The sequence below is a fragment of the Melospiza melodia genome, chromosome 22 (assembly GCF_035770615.1).
Source record: "Melospiza melodia melodia isolate bMelMel2 chromosome 22, bMelMel2.pri, whole genome shotgun sequence".
NCBI lineage: Eukaryota > Metazoa > Chordata > Aves > Passeriformes > Passerellidae > Melospiza > Melospiza melodia.
In genome coordinates, this window is record NC_086215.1 from 2261880 (window position 1) to 2280057 (window position 18178).

The 18178-nt window shown below is 61.8% G+C and overlaps 4 protein-coding genes across 9 annotated transcripts; all 4 read right to left on the reverse strand.

Annotated features, from left to right (window-relative positions):
* Positions 1–1415: 1415 nt before the first annotated feature.
* On the reverse strand, positions 1416–5028 carry LCNL1 (lipocalin like 1). 2 transcript variants are annotated; one of them, XM_063174690.1, is made up of 7 exons: positions 4869–5028; positions 4288–4427; positions 3727–3797; positions 3023–3133; positions 2428–2529; positions 2172–2197; positions 1416–1582 (listed from the first exon to the last, which is right to left on the reverse strand). In XM_063174690.1, exons 1-6 carry the CDS (start codon positions 4962–4964, stop codon positions 2172–2174), a joined length of 546 nt encoding a protein of 181 aa, XP_063030760.1. In that variant the 5' UTR covers positions 4965–5028; the 3' UTR covers positions 1416–1582. The 2 variants fall into 2 exon arrangements, with proteins under 2 accessions (XP_063030760.1, XP_063030761.1); XM_063174691.1 differs by lacking the exon at positions 1416–1582 and adding an exon at positions 1610–1728.
* Positions 5029–6203: 1175 nt separating this feature from the next.
* On the reverse strand, positions 6204–9527 carry LCN15 (lipocalin 15). Of its 3 annotated transcripts, none has more exons than XM_063174700.1 (7): positions 8632–9527; positions 7879–8018; positions 7623–7687; positions 7219–7332; positions 6641–6742; positions 6507–6528; positions 6204–6351 (listed from the first exon to the last, which is right to left on the reverse strand). In XM_063174700.1, the coding sequence occupies exons 1-7, from the start codon at positions 8725–8727 to the stop codon at positions 6348–6350; spliced, it is 543 nt and encodes a 180-aa protein (XP_063030770.1). In that variant the 5' UTR covers positions 8728–9527; the 3' UTR covers positions 6204–6347. The 3 variants fall into 3 exon arrangements, with proteins under 3 accessions (XP_063030770.1, XP_063030769.1, XP_063030768.1); XM_063174699.1 differs by having other exon boundaries at positions 6507–6531; XM_063174698.1 differs by lacking the exons at positions 6204–6351; positions 6507–6528; positions 6641–6742 and having other exon boundaries at positions 6806–7332.
* Positions 9528–9634: 107 nt separating this feature from the next.
* Positions 9635–12194, reverse strand: LOC134428207 (lipocalin-like). Of its 3 annotated transcripts, none has more exons than XM_063174697.1 (7): positions 12036–12194; positions 10964–11103; positions 10805–10881; positions 10574–10687; positions 10266–10367; positions 10039–10064; positions 9635–9801 (listed from the first exon to the last, which is right to left on the reverse strand). In XM_063174697.1, the coding sequence occupies exons 1-6, from the start codon at positions 12132–12134 to the stop codon at positions 10039–10041; spliced, it is 558 nt and encodes a 185-aa protein (XP_063030767.1). In that variant the 5' UTR covers positions 12135–12194; the 3' UTR covers positions 9635–9801. The 3 variants fall into 3 exon arrangements, with proteins under 3 accessions (XP_063030767.1, XP_063030766.1, XP_063030765.1); XM_063174696.1 differs by having other exon boundaries at positions 10964–11129; positions 12002–12170; XM_063174695.1 differs by having other exon boundaries at positions 10574–10881.
* A 2125-nt stretch (positions 12195–14319) lies between these two features.
* Positions 14320–17998, reverse strand: C8G (complement C8 gamma chain). The gene is made up of 7 exons (XM_063174486.1): positions 17843–17998; positions 16911–17050; positions 16192–16262; positions 15773–15880; positions 15383–15484; positions 15220–15258; positions 14320–14710 (listed from the first exon to the last, which is right to left on the reverse strand). The coding sequence occupies exons 1-7, from the start codon at positions 17981–17983 to the stop codon at positions 14697–14699; spliced, it is 615 nt and encodes a 204-aa protein (XP_063030556.1). The 5' UTR covers positions 17984–17998; the 3' UTR covers positions 14320–14696.
* Positions 17999–18178: the final 180 nt, after the last annotated feature.

The window sequence follows — 18178 nt, forward strand, 5'->3', positions numbered from 1 at the left end:
CACCCAGTGAAGAGTGGCTGAGAGAAAGGCAGGAAAGTCACCCAGAGGGGTCACTGTGCTGACTGAAACATATCTGGTAAAACATCTCATCCACGTGCAGTGAGTGCCAGAGGGGGCAGCATGAGGAGATATGAGAAGGCCAGAGAATAGGACAAGGCTCCATGAAAATCTCAGTTGTACCCCCACCTCTTCAGGGAGGTGGAGGTCCAGGTCTGGCCAGGCAGCCCCAGCAGGGACATGGCCTGAACAGGGCAAGGAGAGAGAGGGTGAGAGGGGAGGCTGGGAGGACAAGGAGACTTGTCAAAGATTCAAGATCTGGAACAGCACAAGGAGCACGAATAGAGATGATCTTGCATCACCAGCAGCCATCAGGTGCTGCTCTCAAACTGCTCCTCAGCCACCAAAAGCTGTCCCCACACTTCCTTTGCCCCAACACCCTTCTGCCCCCTCCATCAGTTTTTGGGCCCCTGTGTCTGGGCTGATCCTCACTGCACCAGCGTGGTCCCCACCAGCCCTGGAATGTTTCCATGGCCCTTGGCTGTGCAGCTGAAGATGGAATCAGCATGACAAGCAAAAGGGAGAGCAGAGGCAAGTGAAGCTTCTTGCTGCAGGATGCCACCATTGCTGAGTAGGTGCCTAGACCCAGGAAGCCCTTAGGAACATTCAGGGAAGAAAAGTCCCTTTTAATCAGATATATGATGACATCTGGCCAGGTTTGTGGGGGGATAAAGGAGTATTGGATGAACTGCAGAGACAGATGCAAGCTTGATGGAAGGGCTGAGGGACTGTGGAGTGCTGCATGGGGACCCACCGCCTGCTCTGCACGGATGGGACTCACACCCAGCAAACACTGAACTGTCAGCTTGTGTGTCCTCACAGCCCAGCTCCAGCAGGGCTTTTCTCTGTGTGCTGCCCAGAAACCACAGGCAGCTCTCCGGGTTTGGCTCCAGAGGATTCAGACAGCCATGTTCCACAACAGCTTGCAGTGGGGCAGAGAGGTCCCAAATCTGAATCTTGCCCTGCCTTGGCTCAGCCTGAGCTGCTGGATGAGCTCCTGGGGCTCCCAGGGGGCAGAGAGCTGCAGCCACTGCAGGGCAAGAGGAGGAGAGGTGGTGGGTGGTGCGGGTGGATGCAACCCTCCAAACCCTCTCAGTGGCCTTTTCCATGCAGCCCCTCTTGCCCACAGGATTCCCAGCCCCACTGCACCCTTTGCCTTATCTCTGCCTGGCCTGGTCCTGCCCCTCTGGGAGGCACCCAGGAGGGAGAAATCTTGTGGCTCTGAAACTGCCCTCACTTGGGCAAGCTCAGCTGGGCTCACTCCTGGCTGCTCACCATCCACAGCCCCCAGAGGGACAACAGGAGAGACCACAGGCCCCAGCACCCCAGGTTGTCCCCAGACAGCTACACCAACACCCGGCGAGAGTTTCTGTTTATTTGGCAAAAAGCAGGGACTGTGTGCTGGAGGAGCAGGGACTGTGTCAGAGTCCTGACAACAGAGCTTAGAAGAAGGATGGTGGAGCAGGAGCCTGGAGCTTCAGAGCATGGGTCTTGGCAGGAGCATCCACAAGCCAGTCTGCACTCTCTGGAAAACAGGTGGGAGAGGTGGTGTCTGGGTGAGGCAAGGAGACCTGTGGGACTCTCCATTAGGATCAGTGCATTCTTCTCCAGTTCTCCCCAGATTTGTAGGGTGAGGCACCTCCAGCAATAGATTTCTAGTAACTCCTACAGCTGTATGGTGAGAAAAACACAGGCTAGGGGGGCAACAGCAAATATGGTTTGCATGGTGAGACACCAACCCACTCTGGCCAGGTTTGCCAGTCCACAAGCCCAAGGTCCCTTGGGCAGGAGCTGCTGTCCTGGCCCTCACTGCTCAAAGGGCTGGACAGACATTTCTCTGGTGGTTTCAGCTCACGTGCCCATGTTCAGTGCCTGGCACATCCCACTGGGGGTCTCTGGACACTGCTCCTTGGGAGTGCCTGGGCACTGCTACCTGGGGGCCCCTGCTGCAGAGAAGTATCCAAAGGAATGGTCCTACCTGTGTGCAAGCTCCAGCACCAGCTCACACCAGAGGAATTCAAAGAGTTCTTGGTGGCCCTTGCCTTGGGGGCACCAAGAAGGTAAATTTCCAGGAGAGAACATTGCAAACACCAATTTGCACTGTGGCAACTCACCTACGGTTCACCAAGTCTGCATTCCTCTGTGGAAACAAAGAGAAAGCCTAAGTCTGGCGCTGTGGTCTGAATAATCCCATTTAGCACCCAAAATAGACTGCTCAGAAGACACTTGTGGGTTTCTTCTTGCTCATTGTGCCCAGCCAGAGCACTGCTGGCTGCCAGCACTCCCTCCTGCCAGCTCAGGCCATGAAGTGGTGGCACTGATGGGCTGAGCTGGTCCCTGCCTGCATGTCCCTGCATGGGCAGTGCTCACCCTGCCTGGGCAAAATCCAGATTGTCTCGTCGGTGAAGCCATTCAGCTTGGCAAGTCTCTTGAACAGCAACTTGATTTTGGGTCTCACCCACTGGGTTTTGCCTAAAGACAAAGACATGAGTTAGCTCCAGGCTGTGCCTGACCCTGCATCTCCTGGGAAGCTGGTGAGTGTGTCCACCTGAGGGTGGGATGGATGGCAGTCCCTGGGAGAAGGCTGGAGGCACTGGTGGAGGTCCTGGAGAGCAGTGGTGGCCAGGCACATGGGACACCCCACCCAGGATACAAGATGAGCCCTGGTCCTGACACCAGTGCAGTGACTCCTCTCGTGGTTCCTGTCCCCACTGATTCTGTTCTGCCTGTGCAGCAGGACCCCCACCCTCCACCCTTCTCCACCCAGAAACCCAATGCCATGGACTGGCAGCCCCAGCCCCCTGCCATGCCAAAGCCCTGCTCCTTCCCTTCCCGGCCACACAGGGAGCACACGCAGTCCCTGCCCCACTCCTGCACCTCACCCGGGCAGGAGTGGAGAGAGAACATCCCCTGGCTCCCGGCCTTGCAGGACCCTTGGAGCAGCTCAGCCCTGCTGGCTACGCACTGTAAAGTCTCAGCATGTGCAAGGTCTTCCCCTCTTTCTCTCTGGTGGCAAAGACAACCATGTAGGAGCTGCCGTCGGTATCCACCAGCCGCACCGTCTTATTGCCTCTGTCTGCAAAGGGATGTGGAGAAAAATTAATTACCTCCTCCTGGAAACCCCCACTCTGCAAAGGGGCTGTAAAAGAGCGCGAAGCCCACCAAGCCTGAATTTCCTTGATATCCCCTCATCCTGGTTTCCCCTCTTGCTAAGGCTCCTCAGGAAGCCTGGGGAGCCCACAGACCACAGCAGAGCAGGGGAATGGGGAAGGATGGGGAAGCGAGGGCAGAAAGGGCTGTGGATGGTCAGTGCAGGCTATTGGCCAGTGTCAGACTGCTCCTTGGGCTGGGAATGATGCAAAACCACCCTTGCTCCATCCCCTGGGAACATCCACTCACAGCCCCTTTGCAGAAGGAACCTGCTTTTCCCTGGGGTTTAAACTTGGTCTCAATGTGTTTATCGCAGAGGGAGGGACTGGGGGTCTGCCACGCTGCTGGGCCACAGCCCTGGGGCGCAGCTGGCACCTGAACACAGAGGGATGTCTCAGCCAGGATGCCGGAGGGGCAGGCAGGCCTGAGGGCCATGTCTCCAGGAGCAGCCAGCTGCTTCAGACAGGGATGGCGGGACATGCCCCTGTCCTGCCCCAGGAGCCAGGCACCCCCACTCACCAGAGCTGTAGTATTCACCCAGGCTGCCTGTGGGCTTGTAGATCGATTCAAACTTCATACATCTCCCAGGGCTGCAGAACAGTGAAGGATGCTCCAGCTGAGGGGAAGGGACTCCCTCTCCCTTCTCCCCTCCCCTGTTCAAGGGCTGCTATCCCAGATGTGAGACTTGCTGTTCAGAGATGTGATGGTGTGGCCAGGGCAGGAGGGGACAGATACCACCCTTAGAACAATGGGTACCTGGGGTGGCAGGGGACAGTGCTGGCACCTGGGCATTATGGATGCCCTCACTCATGCTCTGAGCTTCTGGGATGAGGCTGGGTCTGCTGGGAAAGTTGTAATTGTAGGGTCCTGTCCCACCCTCTGTGGTGGCACTGGTCCTGGCCAGTGCTGTCCTGAGCCTGCCCTAAAGATGGGTTGCCCACAGCTGTCCCAAGCCCCTGGTGTTCCTGTCAGAACCCCTGCCCAGATCTTTGGTGAGTGCACTGAGGTGGAGACCCGCCAGTGAAGGCCCGGGGAGGGGTTTGGTAGTGAAGCCTGTGGAGAAAAGCATGTGGGGCTTACGTGGGAATTGCAAAGGAGACCTTCAGGTCACCATCCCCCCGGACCTCAATGCTGGCCATTGCCATCTTCAGCTGGTCCTTTTTTTGGAGGTAGCTCTCCGAGTCAGAGGCCATAGCAGTGATGTACCATGTCCCTGCAATCTGGCAGTGAGAGCAGGCTGTGAGTCCAGAGGAGCAGTCTAGAAAGTCTCCTCCTCAGGGACCAAGCCAGGACAATCTCAGTCCATGGAACATCTACATCCCATCCAGGCAACAAAATTCCCTTAGGGACACCTATGCAGGAGCTGGGTGGCTGTCCTCACCTTGTGTGTCAGCAAAGCAAATGGTGGCTGTAGTGACCCCAGCTGTCCCCAGTACCAAAACACCTTTACAGTCCTCCCTGCTCTGCTGGTAACTGGAGAACAAGCCCTTCCCCTTCCCTTCCCTTCCCTTCCCTTCCCTTCCCTTCCCTTCCCTTCCCTTCCCTTCCCTTCCCTTCCCTTCCCTTCCCTTCCCTTCCCTTCCCTTCCCTTCCCTTCCCTTCCCTTCCCTTCCCTTCCCTTCCCTTCCCTTCCCTTCCCTTCCCCAGATGCTGAGGGTCACCTTGCTCTCGTCCGGCTCCGCCGTTCCCGGGTCCCCAGCCTGCACCCGCCACAAGCACAGCAGGACCATGCCCAGGCTCAGCCCCAGGGTCCTCATCTCGCCTCAGCTCCTGCGCTCTCAGCCGTGGGATGGGGAGCGGTGCCGCCGCTGTCGCATTTATAGCTCCGCGCTGCCGCCCCCGCTGGAGCCGTGCCGAGCCGTGCCGAGCCGTGCCGGGCCCCAGGGAACGCTCTCGGCTTCGCTTGGGCAAGGGGTGGGTCCGATCCGCAGGGCAGCCAAGGGTCAACAAAGCCCTGCGGCAGAGAGGGGCTTGTGCCTGCCAGCCCCAAAACGGAGTTACAGGAACCGTTGCGCCACTGCTGAAATTTGGGATTTCCCCCTTTTTTTTAGTTGCTTGTGAAAGAACAAAGCGAACTGTTGTTTTCCAACGGGCTGCCAGGAGGAGCGGGAGATTCTTCCCGGCACCGGCCCCGGGGCAGCCCCGTTGCCCAGCTCCCCAAGGCCCTCGGTGACCCGTTCTCCTTCTGGAACGTGGCCCAGGGCAGCTGCCGGGATCCTGCCCAAACCCAGCCCGTCCAGGCTCAGCCTGACCCGCGGTGCCTGCGCCGGCCTCCCACCTTCGCTGGGGCCCGCAGGGTCTGCCTGAGCAGCGCGGGCAGAACAAGGGGCTCGTGTCGCTGTGGAAGTGTGTCCCTCCTGCCCAGAGTGTGATGTCCCCTGTGGCCTGGCTCTGCCAGGCTTCTGGGGTCACAGCCCAACGTCTGCCTGGGCACCGAGGGACTGCAAGGCAGGGAGGCAGAGGGGGGACCAGAGACTGCCTTCACTGTGCAGGAGGTGGAGGCAGATAAAAACTGCCCTTGGGGCTCATGGCAGCATGGCCTTGCTTTGGTGAGATGGGGGACCAAGGCGGGTGGCAGGCATGTGGGTCCCAGTCCGGCCACAGGCAGCCCTGGTGCCACCCCATTCCCAGCTGGGTGGCCTGGGAGAGGACTGAGCAGGGAATGGGGTTTCTGGGGGTGTCCCTGCAGGCAGCACTGGGCAGCCTGGCTGCTTCACCCTATCTGCCCGGAGCTACTGACCTCCCAGCTAGGCTGTGCCAGCCCCTGTCCACCCTGGCTCCATTCTTCCCTCCCCTGGCAGCTGCTCCCCTGCACTTTCCCCATCCTCTGCTCCCCATCCTCCCCATGCTGGGCACAGCAAACATCACATCCAGGGAGCCCCTTAAAACCTGTGGGGGCCTGACAGGAAGGGTCAGCTCCAGAACTGTTGGGCTCAGGGTGCCTGGGGACCCTGGCACCACCTTGCTCCCGCCAACAAAGCACCGAGCTCTGGGGCAGCTGCTGCGTCTATTTATTTAGGAGGTTGATGGTGATCCTGGTATGGAGCAGGGGGTCTGCCAGAGCCTGAAGGATGGGAAGGAGCACCACGGAGTGGGGCGCAGAGCCCATAGTCCGCCAGGTCTGGAGGACACGTGGCCCTTCAGCTGCAGAGGGAGGACAGGCAGATGAATGGTCAGAGCAGGGCAAAGCCAAGGTGACAGAGCCCCGAGGCAAGTGGGGGATCCCCCAGGGCCTGCAAGTCCCTGCTCAGCCCAGGCCGTGCTGAAAGGGAGTCACAGCTTTCCCTGGCCACACTCACCTCATGTCCCTGGTGCATTGATCTGCTGGGAAGCAAAGAGAGGGGTGAGTGTGCAGCTGGCAGCACCCCGAGCCCCTGCACAGTCCGCACGCAGAGGGGCCGCAGCTGCCACCCTGTGCCCTTGGGCCACTCACCTGACTTGGGCAGGATGGCCAGCATGTCCTGAGTCAGGCCCATGGTGGGGATGAGCTCCATGAACTTCTGCAGGAGCTGGGGGCTCACGTCCTGCTCCCTTGCTGCAGCCACAGACCCAGAGTGGGGGCTGGTGAATCCCAGCAAGGAATCCCAGCAAGGAATCCCACAGCCAGCCCCACACTGGGGCTCCGGTACTGCGGGGCAGCAGCTGAACCCCAGGGAAGGGCCAAGGTGAAGCCATGAACACGCAGGGTGGACTCACAGCTGCCCTGGGCTGGCAGCAAAGGGTCACAAGCCGCTTGGGATCAGCGACCCATTTGTTTGGGGTGGTTTGGGGTGGCTGGCAGGCTTGGGATGCTGCAGCTGGGCTTGCACACGGCAGGGGGCTCTGGTTCAACCCGCAACCAGCTGGGGATTACTTTAGTGCAAGGTTTCATTCACCCCAAAATTAATTCCCTAGGTGATGGACATGGGGTGCTGCTGGTGGTGGCCCTGGGTAGTGGTGGGGAGCCCAGTCCCTGCCTGCTGCTGGTGCCCTCATCCCTTTCCAGGAGCCAGGTCCCCACTCCCAACATACTGAGGAGCTGCAGCGCCGTGCTGGGCTCTGCCTCGCTGTGCTGGACCTCGTGCAGGACAGCGTAGTGGCTGTAGTCTGTCTCCATCACACACAGATTCCTCTTCTCTTGTGCTCCTAAGGACCCCAGAGGTGACAGTCTGGGTAACATGGTACAGTCTGAGCCCTCCTGGGCCCTGCTGAGGCCCACAGCTCAGTGCTCAAACCTCAAATTTGCCTGAAGGCCATATGAGGAAGGACCCCCTGCTCAATGTGGAGGAGCCAGGTGCCCACCCACCCACAACGTCTTGCTACGCCATGAAGGCAGAGGGGGCCAAGCCCACCTCCCACTGCTGCCGAGGCATGGGGGCTGGGGATGCCCTCTGTTTCGGGGTACCCATGGCTCCAAAGCCCCTCTCCACACGTACCCATGTAGCGCCCCGCCTGCCCACTCTGCTGGAAGAGCAGCTCAAACTCTTGGCATTTGTCCATCCTGGAAAAAGAACATGAAAAAGATAAATGTGACCAGACCCATGGGAAGGCAGCAGGGTGAGATGGGCCCAGCCTGCCCAGGGGGATGCACTGAGGCAGAACTGGGCAACCCAGAGCAGTGGGGGAGTTGCTGTGGGGGGAGAAGGGAGTTGCTGCCCACAGGGGAACACAGTGAGCAGGATGGACACTTACAGGGGTAAGACCAACTTCATGGCCAGGTCCCCTTCTGGTGTGAAGCTGACGATGGCCGTGGATGACTTCATCCCATCCTTCATCTTCAGGAAGACGGAGCAGTTGGAAGCAATGGCTGTGACATGCCACTCCCCTGCAAACTGCAGCGGGACATCACCGGTGGAATTTGGAAAAGTTGTGGGGACCTGCCAGGGGGACCTGCACTCCTCCATTAGGGGGACTTGGAAGCCCACTGCAGAAATTTGCCAGGGGCTACAGCGGACCTGCCACTCTCTGTGGGGACCTGTCACCCTCTTCAGGGACCAGTCACCATCTGTGGGGATCTGCCCTCCACCATGGGCAACATGACAGCCCACTATAGAAACCTGCCAGCTGGTGGTGGCAGACCTGCCACCCTCTGTGGGGAGCAGCCAGGCAAACGTGGGGAACTGCCACCTTCCTGCACGCAGAACACCCTGTCCTGCCCCATGCTGAGAGTACAGGTGCAGCACCTGGCCCATGTTCCCTGGGAAAGCGCCACAAGCTTGCAGACATCATGGCCCCACGGGCTGGTGTCCGTGCGGTAGGGCTGTTGTTGGTGCTGGACACAGTTCCAGGGCTGACCTGGTTTTGCACAGGCTCTCCTGGGAGCTGCCCTGGAGCTGGCTCAGGGATGGGGCTGGCAGGTGCCCGGGGGTGCAGCACAGACCCCCTGCCCCAGCCAGCCCCTCCAGTGCAGGCAGGATGTTCTGGGCAGCGCCGTGCTGTGCTTACCTTCTCGGTGTCCAGGTCCGGCTGCACGGGCACCTGGGCTCCTGCCTGCAGCAGGCAGAGCAGGGCTAGAGCCAGGCTGGACAGTGCTGCTGCCATCCTCACCCTGGAGTGGATGTGGGCAGGAGAGGCTGCACCCACTTTATAGCCCCCACTGCTGGCAGCACTCCTGCCCACGCCAGCTTTATGCAACAGGTTACACAAGAGCCGGGGTAACCTGTGCCTGGCTTAGGTGACAGTGCTGGCCCTGTCCCCCCCAGTTCCAGATGAATGCAGCCTTGTGTGAGACCCAGCCCGGAGCACGCCAGGACCCAGCGCTGCCCCGTTTCTGCTCTGTACGGGGAGGAATGTGACATGCACGCCAGGGGCCCCCTCCTGGCTGTTCCCACTGGTTCCAGGGTCCGTCAGTGGTGGCACGGATCCTGCCTCAGGGTCCTCCGTGCCAGAGAATGGCTATGTTGGTGTTCTACCCCAGGCTGAGCCACAGCCCAGCGCCCTCAGAAGGGTTCTTAGGCTGGTAGCAGCAGGCTCAGACCCCACTGCTGGAGAGGGTCCGGGTTCATGGGATGGAGCCCAGGAGATGCTCAGGATCAAGCCACACCCAGAGCTCACAGACATCCTTCTTCTTCATGTCCATCCTTCCCCAGACTTCTGGAGACCCCCTGATTGCCCATTGCCCCATTCCCATGCTGCCAGCCTGCTCTGCAGCAGGAAAACCAAGGCAGGGAGGTCAGGGAGCCCAGGGTGCCCAAGGAGCAGAGGGGGAGCAGATGCCCAGGGGTCCTAGACTCGGGGACCCTTTTTTGTGGGACAGGCCAGGTTCAGTGGCCAGGCAGCACCACGGGGCAGGGCTGTGAGTGCACCTGGGGTCTCACCCCAGCAGCTCCATAGCCAGGAGCTGGGGTCAGCCCTGACCACTAAGCCCAGTCCCAACCCTGTTGGCCATGCTCCCCCCTGCCCATTGCCTTGTTTGGGCCTGCCCCACAACAATCCAGCAGGCAAGGGCTGTTTTTTTATGGGCTTTAATGGAGACAGGGATACAGGTGTGGATTGTGAAGACAGGGAGCGAAGGCTGCTGTGGTTCTGGGGGGCCACTGGGGGTCACATGGGGCAGGGTGGTCACCAGCTTGCGTTGCTGTTGGGGCTCGGGCTGGCAGCAGCTGGTGGCTGTGCCTGGAAAAGATGAGGGACACCAGGTAACACACAGGGGTGACATGGGCCCGGCCAGCCTCACACTGAGGGGGTAGACACCCCACAGGGCTGGGTGGGGGATCCCCAGTCGATGTGAGGAGAGCAGCAACCCAGGGAAGGGTTGTGGAGGGGCTGGGGGCTCTGTGGGGTGGTGTGGCTTTAAGCATCCCCACCCCATCCCACAGGGCTGGTCTGAGCCCCAGTGAAGGCAGGACTCACCTAAGCAGCATCTGCCATGCATTTGTCTGCAGGAGGAAGAAACAGGGAGATCAGCTCAGCTCCTCTGGGGGCTGTGGGAACTCAGCCCCCTGAGGGATCCTGAACGGGGGCACCCCATGGCTGGCCCCATGGAGAGGCAGGGACAGCCAGCAGGGTCTCCTCCTTCTCTCCCCCTGTGGTATCTCAACCCCTGCTCCCCACCACCATCCCTGCGCTCCCGGGCTCACCCGTCTGGGGCAGGATGAGGATCTCCTCGTCGGTCAGGCCCTGCCCCCTGGAGAACTGGGTGAACATCTCCAGGCGTTCGGGACTCAGCTCCTTTGTCCGGCCTGCAGCCAAGAGCAGGGTGAGAGGCAAGTCCCCCCATACCCCCCAGCACAGGGGCACAGGCAGCCCTGCAAGGGGGCCCTGACCCAGCCATCATCCCCCTAAGGTCACCCCAGCTTGGGAAATGACCCTAACCCTGCCCTTCTCTCATGGGAAAGACAGACATCCGGGGGGCACGGACAGCATGGGGGTCCTGGGGCAGACGTACTGTAGAGCAGCACCATGGTGGAGGGACCAGTGCTCTTGGAGATCTGGGTGGCCACCAAGGCGTACTCATCGTAGTTGGTCTCCACCACATGGATGTTGTGCTTGCTGCCCCAGCCTGTGGGGAACATGGGGCACAGCTCAGCCCTGAGCTCCAAATCAGCCACAAGGCAGAAGCAGGGACAGCAGGGCTGGGAGCACGTCCGGGGCTGCCCCATGGAAACTGAGCACTCACGTGGGCTGGTGTAGCTGAAGCGCCCCGGCTGCTCTGTCTTGGTGTAAAGACTGTTCCTCGTCACGCACTGGTCACCCCTGGGAAGCAGAGCAGCAGGGGATGCACCAGTGGCCACCCCCAGCAGCCCCTCCCCACTCACCCGCTCCCCATGCCCCATACTTTGGGTAGGTGGAGGTAACTTCCAGATTCCCCTCTGCTGTGGTGGAGATGATGGTTGTGCACATCTTCATCAGGTTCCTCTTCTCTTTGAACCAGTTAGAGTTGGAGGCCAGGCCGATGCTGTACCATCTCCCTGTGAGCTGCACACAGCCTCCACTCAGCCCCCCTGGGCACAGACCCTGTCTCACCCCCCAGCCCCCACCAGCCCCAGCCTGGGCCATGTCCCTCTCTTCTGGCAGCCCATTCCCTACAGCAGGACAGCATCCCAAGGTCGTCATTTCACAGGGAGCTGCTACAGCTCTTGGCAACCACAAAACTCACGAACAAGGAAATCCCTGTTTCATGACACGTCCTTCACTGCCCTTGGATGTTTCCTTCCTCTTCACCCCAAGCCCAGGGAATGTGACAGGACTGCCTGGCTCTGAGATACCATTTCCATCCGTCTGGGGGTGTGAGGATGGGTCAGGACGCTGGGTCCAGCATGGCTCATTCCATTCTGGTGTATGGAGCCACCAGTGTGATGCCCCTGAGGGAAACTGCCCACCTTGGAGAGCAGCTGTGCTGGGATCACCCTTGCAGCACATCCCAAACCCCTGTCCTTGCAGGAAGTGCCTCCTGCCATCCTCATCACCTTCCTGGAGTGACTATGTCCCCCAGGACCTTTCCAGGGGAGAAGGGATGTAGGGATATCCCAGCACAGCAGCCCTTGTTTTTTTGTGGCCCTGGGCTGGGGTTTTTTCTGGGGAGGGAGGGGTTCCCATGGCCCATCTCTGCGCTGTCAGACTGAGATTGCATTTCTCTCTCTCCCTGTGCATCCACCCCCACTCCGCAGCAGAGCAGCAGCTCGGCCCCATGCCCAACCCAGGGTCCTGCCCCACAGCCTCGATGCTGGATCCCTTCCAGAGCCACCAAACCCAGGCGCTGGGAGGTCCCCAGGATGGGAGGCTGCAAGTGCACCAGTGCGAGCCTGGCCCCCATCCACCTGCACCACCCCCTCCCCACATTTTCAGGGCAAGGATCCCCCAAAACAGCCCAAACCTCCTCGGAGGTGATGCCGGTTGGCCTGGGTCACCTTGTCCTGCTGGAAGTCAGCCTGGACAGGAATGCTGTCCTGGGCGTGCAGTGTCCCGAGCAGGGCCAGCCCCAGGATGCTGAGCAGCATGGTCTGCATGGCAGAGCCGAGCCGAGCCGAGCTGGGAGCCGGAGGCAGAGCGCTGCAGTGCTGGAGAGTCTGGCGAGCCCCTATTTATGGCCAGGCGTTGCGGGGCCCCCGGGGGCCAGCCCTGCCTCCCCCCGTGCCGTTATGCAAGCTGGAGCAGCAAAGAGCGCTGAAGCCAAAGGGCAAGCAGGGGATCCTGTGAATGCTTCCCTCCTGTTGATATGACATATTTGCTCCAGGGTGCCAAACTGCTCTGCAGTGAAAACAGCCAGCGGCCAGCACGGGGGCTGCCCTGCCCCGCGTGGGGAGCAGCCACGGAGAGGGGCCGGCCCCATCCACACAGGGAGGCCTCACTCGGACCCAGAGTGGGGCTTCAGTGAGATGGAGGAAATGTCCAGTGCCTGCCAGGTCCCAACCCAACCCATGAGACTCGACACCTGCATGTGCTCTTACAGGACACCTTGCTTTGCCTTGACTCAAGTACCTGCATCACCCAAGGAAGTATCTCTGCTGGCCTTAGCTTGGGGTGCGTCCCACTGGTGAGCCGAGGAGCCCCACGTTCACTCCCTGGGGACCAGCATGCAGCCAGATGCACCCGAGAACCTGACACCCCACTCGCTCCACCACCCTGCACCCTTACACAAGAGGGGCTGGAGATGCCCTTGCCCCTTGGTTTGGGGTCACCAGTGGGTACTAAGGTGCCCCCCGCAATCTGGGGATGCCCCTGCAGGGTGAGAGCAGCGGATGTACGCTGGGTGCCAGCAGCAACGCCCGTGGGTCTGGCAGGGTTTGGGCAGGGCTGGCCATGCCGGGCAGAGCCCCAGTCCCGCGGCGCAGCCCTGCCAAGGCGCTTTACGTAAGGAGCATGTTTGCAGAGCAGCTGGTTTTCCCCTGGCAGCCCCCCCTGCACATTCCCTTCCCCGCGCCCCGCTGCGAGGCCGCCCTGCCCTGCGCACCCCGCGCCTGCCCCGCCCGCGGGCTTAGGAAAACAAAACAAAAGCTGAGCACGCAGGGCTGGACATCACGAGAGCCTGGCTGAGGCCTCGTATGCTGGGCTGGGGCTCAGTCTGCCCCGGAGCTCACCCTCAGGGTGCTGGGGGAGACTGTCTCCATCGGGCACAGGGGCAGGGAACACCCGGCTGGCACTGGCACTGTCACTGCGGCAGGAACACAGAGCCCCCTCTGCTGCCAGGTACCCCCAGCTCCCTGCCCAGGGGCAAGGAGGGGGTGCCCGATGGATATCCGGGTGGTGCTCGGCTGTCCTGGGTGTGGCAAAGCTGGGAGCCAGCCCAAGGACCTGGGTGGCAAAGCTGGAGCACTTGGGGGCACAGGGGAACACCAACGGTGGCAAGGGGCACAAAGAGCAGGGCTGGGGGCAGGACGGGGTATCTGGGCTGTGGATACCCGCGGGGGCTGGACACACACCTTTGGGCATTACCTGGGTGTTTGCACCCAGAAATGGTTTAGCCCCAACGACGGATGGGCTGAGCCGGCGTGAAGGGTGTGGGGAATCCTTGGGGACCAGCCCAGCTCCCCGGGGCTCTCCCCTGATCCCCCCGCCCGGTGCAGCCCCTTCGCAGCGCAGGCAGAACGAGCTGCATGCTCACAGCCCCGCTCTGTCAGGCCCGGGGCCGGGCCGGGCCGGGCTCGGCTGCCCCGCACCTGTGGGGGGGACGGGGACCGGCTCCGGGCACATCACGTGGCTTCCCTTACATAATTCCCTGATAAACAACATGTGTTACCAGTTCCCGCTAGGATTGCAAAATCCTGGTGTGGGGACAGAGGGCTGCTCCCCCCGCGAGGCTCCGCACCTGCCCGCGGCCTTGGCCGGGCTCCACACGGGGACAAGGGCTCGGATGAGGGGCTGCAGCATTAACCCTGCAGCTCCCCAGCCCCTGCCTCTCTCTGAAAGGCGCTGCCGTGCAGGCAGGAATCCAGCAGCCCCTCGGGGAATGAACGCTGCAGGGCTGGGGCAGGGGAACGGCATGTTTCCCAGCCCTGGAGATGGGAAGCAGGACTGTGGGAATAAGATTTCCTCCACCGGGTCCCCGAGTGATCTCCCAGTTTGTTGGGGGGAAAGGCAGATGCTGTGGTCTCCCTCAGAGCCCTCAAGTCCATGCTCCCTGTGGTTCCCCTCAGTGCTTGCCTCTGCCAGCTGGACCAGGAATCACCCCAATTCTGCCCTGCTGTCCGTGGCTGAGGAAGGCTCGCAGAGAAGATAGCAGGGGTCTGCATGGCAGGGGTCTGCAGAGTGCCCCCAACACCCCTGGCACCCCCCAGCCAGGAGCACATGCCCAAGGCACTGGCAGGCCATGGGGCAGGCAGTGCTGGCCTGGCTGGGGCAGACCAAGAGGTGACTGGCCTGTACACAGGCTCTTCTCTGAGGCATTTATTGGGGTGTTGCTGGCTCCTGCACAGAGCAGAGGGGGGACACAAGCTGGGGGGGCACAGGACAAGGACAGACACAGCTGCCAGCACAGCTGGAAGGGCTGACGAGCTCAGGTCTGTGTGGCCATGGGCAGCTGGCTGAGGTGGGGGCTGAGCTCTGGGACCCCCTGGCAAGTCCATCTGCACCTACAGCTTCGTTTCTGGAAGGAAGAGAAGTGCTGAGGGGCTGGGGGGTGTCCAAGCCCAGCACCAGGGCTGGAGACCTACCTCTGCCTCGCCAAGCACCAATGACAAGTAATGGAGCTGTCCCCAAGCACCCCAGGCTTCACCCCAGGGTGCCCCTGTGCCAGGACATCTCATCCTAGATCAGACCTCACCCCAGGAAACACCAATATAGATCCATCAAGCCCAGTCTGACCCATGTGGGGAGTGAGTGAGGTTTGCTTTGCCACCTGATGCCCATTGTGAGTGATGGTTTGCCACACAAGGGCACAGGCTGTGTCCCGGGGAATGGTCTGGCATGGCCCTTCCTGTGCCAGCCCAGTCCTCCCACATTCCTGGGGCAGGACCACACAGCCACAGTGCAGCGTGGATCTGGCCCAGTGTGCCCAGCCCACTGTCAGGACAGGGACACCCAGCTGGTGCCCAGTGAGGGACCAAGCCTGGCACATGGGGGCACCCAGCGCATCACCCAGCATCCCCAACTCACCATCGAGGACGTGAAACTCATCTGCAGAGTCACAAAATCCTGAAAGAGACAGAGCCCAGGGGGATCACCTTGTCTGGGACCTGGCACCCCCCAGCCCCTGCACCCCCAGGACACTGCAGGGCACAGCCCACACGGGTGTCCCTGAGGAGCGTGTGCCACCCACCATAGGTGGGGAAGTAGTAGGTGACATCCTGGCTCAGCCCCACGGCCCTGGCGCGCTGCTCGAACTTGTCCACGACGGCGTCACTGACGCGGCTGCTCCGTCCTGCGAGCGGGGGGACACCAGCACTGGCTGCAGGCCCCAGCTGGCCCTGGCCCAAAGCCACCCACGGCCCTACACAGGGCTCAGGGGCTTTCAGCTCAGAGAAGTGGGTTCCCAGTTTCCCCCTCACCCGCTCCCCCACAGCATTCCACAGGGGGAACAATTCTCCAGCTAGGAGTGACCCCCATTCCATGTTGGGTCCTCCAAGGCCTCAGCTGGCCTCTCCAGAGTCCAGCACAGGTTTCCCACCCCTGTCCTTCACCTGCCATGAGACCCCGAGCCCCAGCCTACCATAGAGCTTAACAGAGATGCTGCGGCCCTTCTGGTAATAGAGAATGATGAAGCTGCTGGGGTCAGCCTCACCCACCACCACATCCACTTTGCTGCTTTTCCTATGGCCTGGGAAAGACGAGAGGATAGCCCAGTTAGTCCCAGTCAGTCCTGGTTAGCCCCAGCATCATCCAGGGGCTTCATTTCACCACAAGCCGAGTGTGCAAGGGGTGAAAATCAGAGCCAGAGTGGGACAACCCCACAGGCACCAGCCCATGGTGTCACCTGTGATGGCATCTGGCACTTAGTGACCCAAGACACAAAATACTAGGAGTGCACTGGGAAGAGGGACATTGGTACCAAAACCCTGCTGAGAGCAGGACTGGGGGCTCCAGCAGCCTCCTGGGGGGACTGGGGGGCCCCAAAGCAGTCTCCCTCACCCTTCAGCAGGAAGCGTCCGGGGGCCTGGGCGGGAAGGTAGTGCTGCCTGATTTCCCAGCACATCCTGTCCCTGCAGGGGCAGAGGAGGAGGAGATGTCAGTACAGGCTGTGGAGGATCTTCTAGGATCCCTGGAACCCTGCCTGCCAAGGCACACATGCTGTTTCCTTGGGACTTGGTTTTCTCCCCAGGGAAAGATGTCCCAGAACACTGGGGAGACATTGTGAGAGATGCTGAGCTCAAGGAGTCCCTGCCACCTCCCTGCAACGCTGAGCCTGGTCAGGACCTTAGGGACCATCAGGCTGGGGAAAGTGCTCACAGATGTGCTGAAGGTCCCCATCCTCAGACAGGCTGCTCCTAGGATAGTCCTAAGAGCCAGTCCTGGGCTGGGCAGCCTTAGAGCCACCACATGTCTCAGTTTTGCCAGCCTGGCTGTCCTCACGCTGACCAGCCTGGGCACCCCCAGCTCGGCTTGGGCTAGTGGACATGCGGGTGGCAGAGTGTCCATCATGACCAGGGCACCCATCGTGGCCAGGGTTTTGACTACAAAACTCCTTGGAGGGTATCCCACCCATATTTGCTTCTGGGGCAGCTCTGTCCTCTTTGGAGCCTATGGCCAGGGCACTGGCACTGCTCTCAGAGTCCCCATCCCAAGGCACTGGTCCTGTTCCACCCTGCCTGCAGCACCCCTGTCTCTGCCCACGGCCTGGCATCACTCACAGCTTCCTGAAGGTGCTGATGGCCAGGCTCTGCCCATCCAGGACGGTCATTGTCACTGTCGTGGCCTCCAGCTGGTGGCTGTGCTCTGCCAGGTAGCTGCAGTGGGAGGCCATGCCGACCAGGAACCACTTCCCTGAGAGCTGCATGGCACAGGGGTGGCACCATCTGCAGGGCCACAAGCCTGGGGTGCCACCACTCAATCACCTTGAGCACCCTCCCTGTCACTCGTCAGCTCTGCCCACAGCTGCTCCTTGGGAGCGGTTCCTGTCCCAGCCTTGCACACAGGGCACAGTGGCCCTTCAGGGGCTGGTCGGTGGGGTGGCAGGGCAGAATGAGCCTGGCATGGGGACAGGCTGAGGGTATGGAGGGGCTGTCCAAGGCACCTGCCCATGGCTCACAGTGCCCACAGCACTGCGGGCACCCCAGTGCCACACTGGGTGTCTGTTGGGCATCACAGAATGCCGCAGCCCCACCTCGCCCCGCCAGCCGAGCCCCGAGCTCAGCCCCAGCCCCACAGGGAGAGCGGCGGCACCGGCGCTCCGGCAGCTCCAGGTGGGTGAGGAAGGGGCTCCTGTGAGGCTCCGGCCCCAGCCCTGCTCCGCGGGCAGCTCTGCAGGCAGCGCTGGGGCTGAGCCGGGCTCAGGCAGCCCAGGCTGTGTGCGGGGGGCACCGAGGGCTGGGAGGCTGAGCCTGGGGAGGGCAGCGGGGGTCACACCTGGAGGGGGACACGGGACGGGCTGCAATGGTGGGCCTGGGGAGGAAGGGCGCAGGGGGTCAGCGCTGGACGGGCATGCCGACCGGGGATACAGGAGGGTGGGCTGCAAAGCCGGGTCTGGGGGGGACACGCGGCACGGGAGGCACCGCGGCTCTCTGCAGCGCACCCGAGTGCGGGGCCGGCCGATGCCCACAGAGCCCTCAGCCCGAGCCCTCACCTGGTGGAGGCTGAGCCCCTCCTGAGCCGCCACTGTTTCGAGCGCACTCTGGGGAGGGGGCGGCCGCCGTCTCCGCGCCGCCCTCTGCCCCCTCGCCGTGAGGAGCAGCCCGAGGAGCAGGAGGGTGCGCAGGGCCGCCATGTGCTGCTGTGCGAGGCCGGCGCTGCCGGGAAGCGGCGGGGCCAGGCGGGCACGGCCGGGAGCCAGGAGCCCTGGGGGCAGCGGGACGGGGTCATGGCCGGGGTGAGCGCAGAGAGCAGGGCCGGGACAGGGCGGGCGGCTGAGGAGGGGCCGGGGTCTCCCGGGCTGGGCGGGGCCTGTTTGGAACAGGGCGTG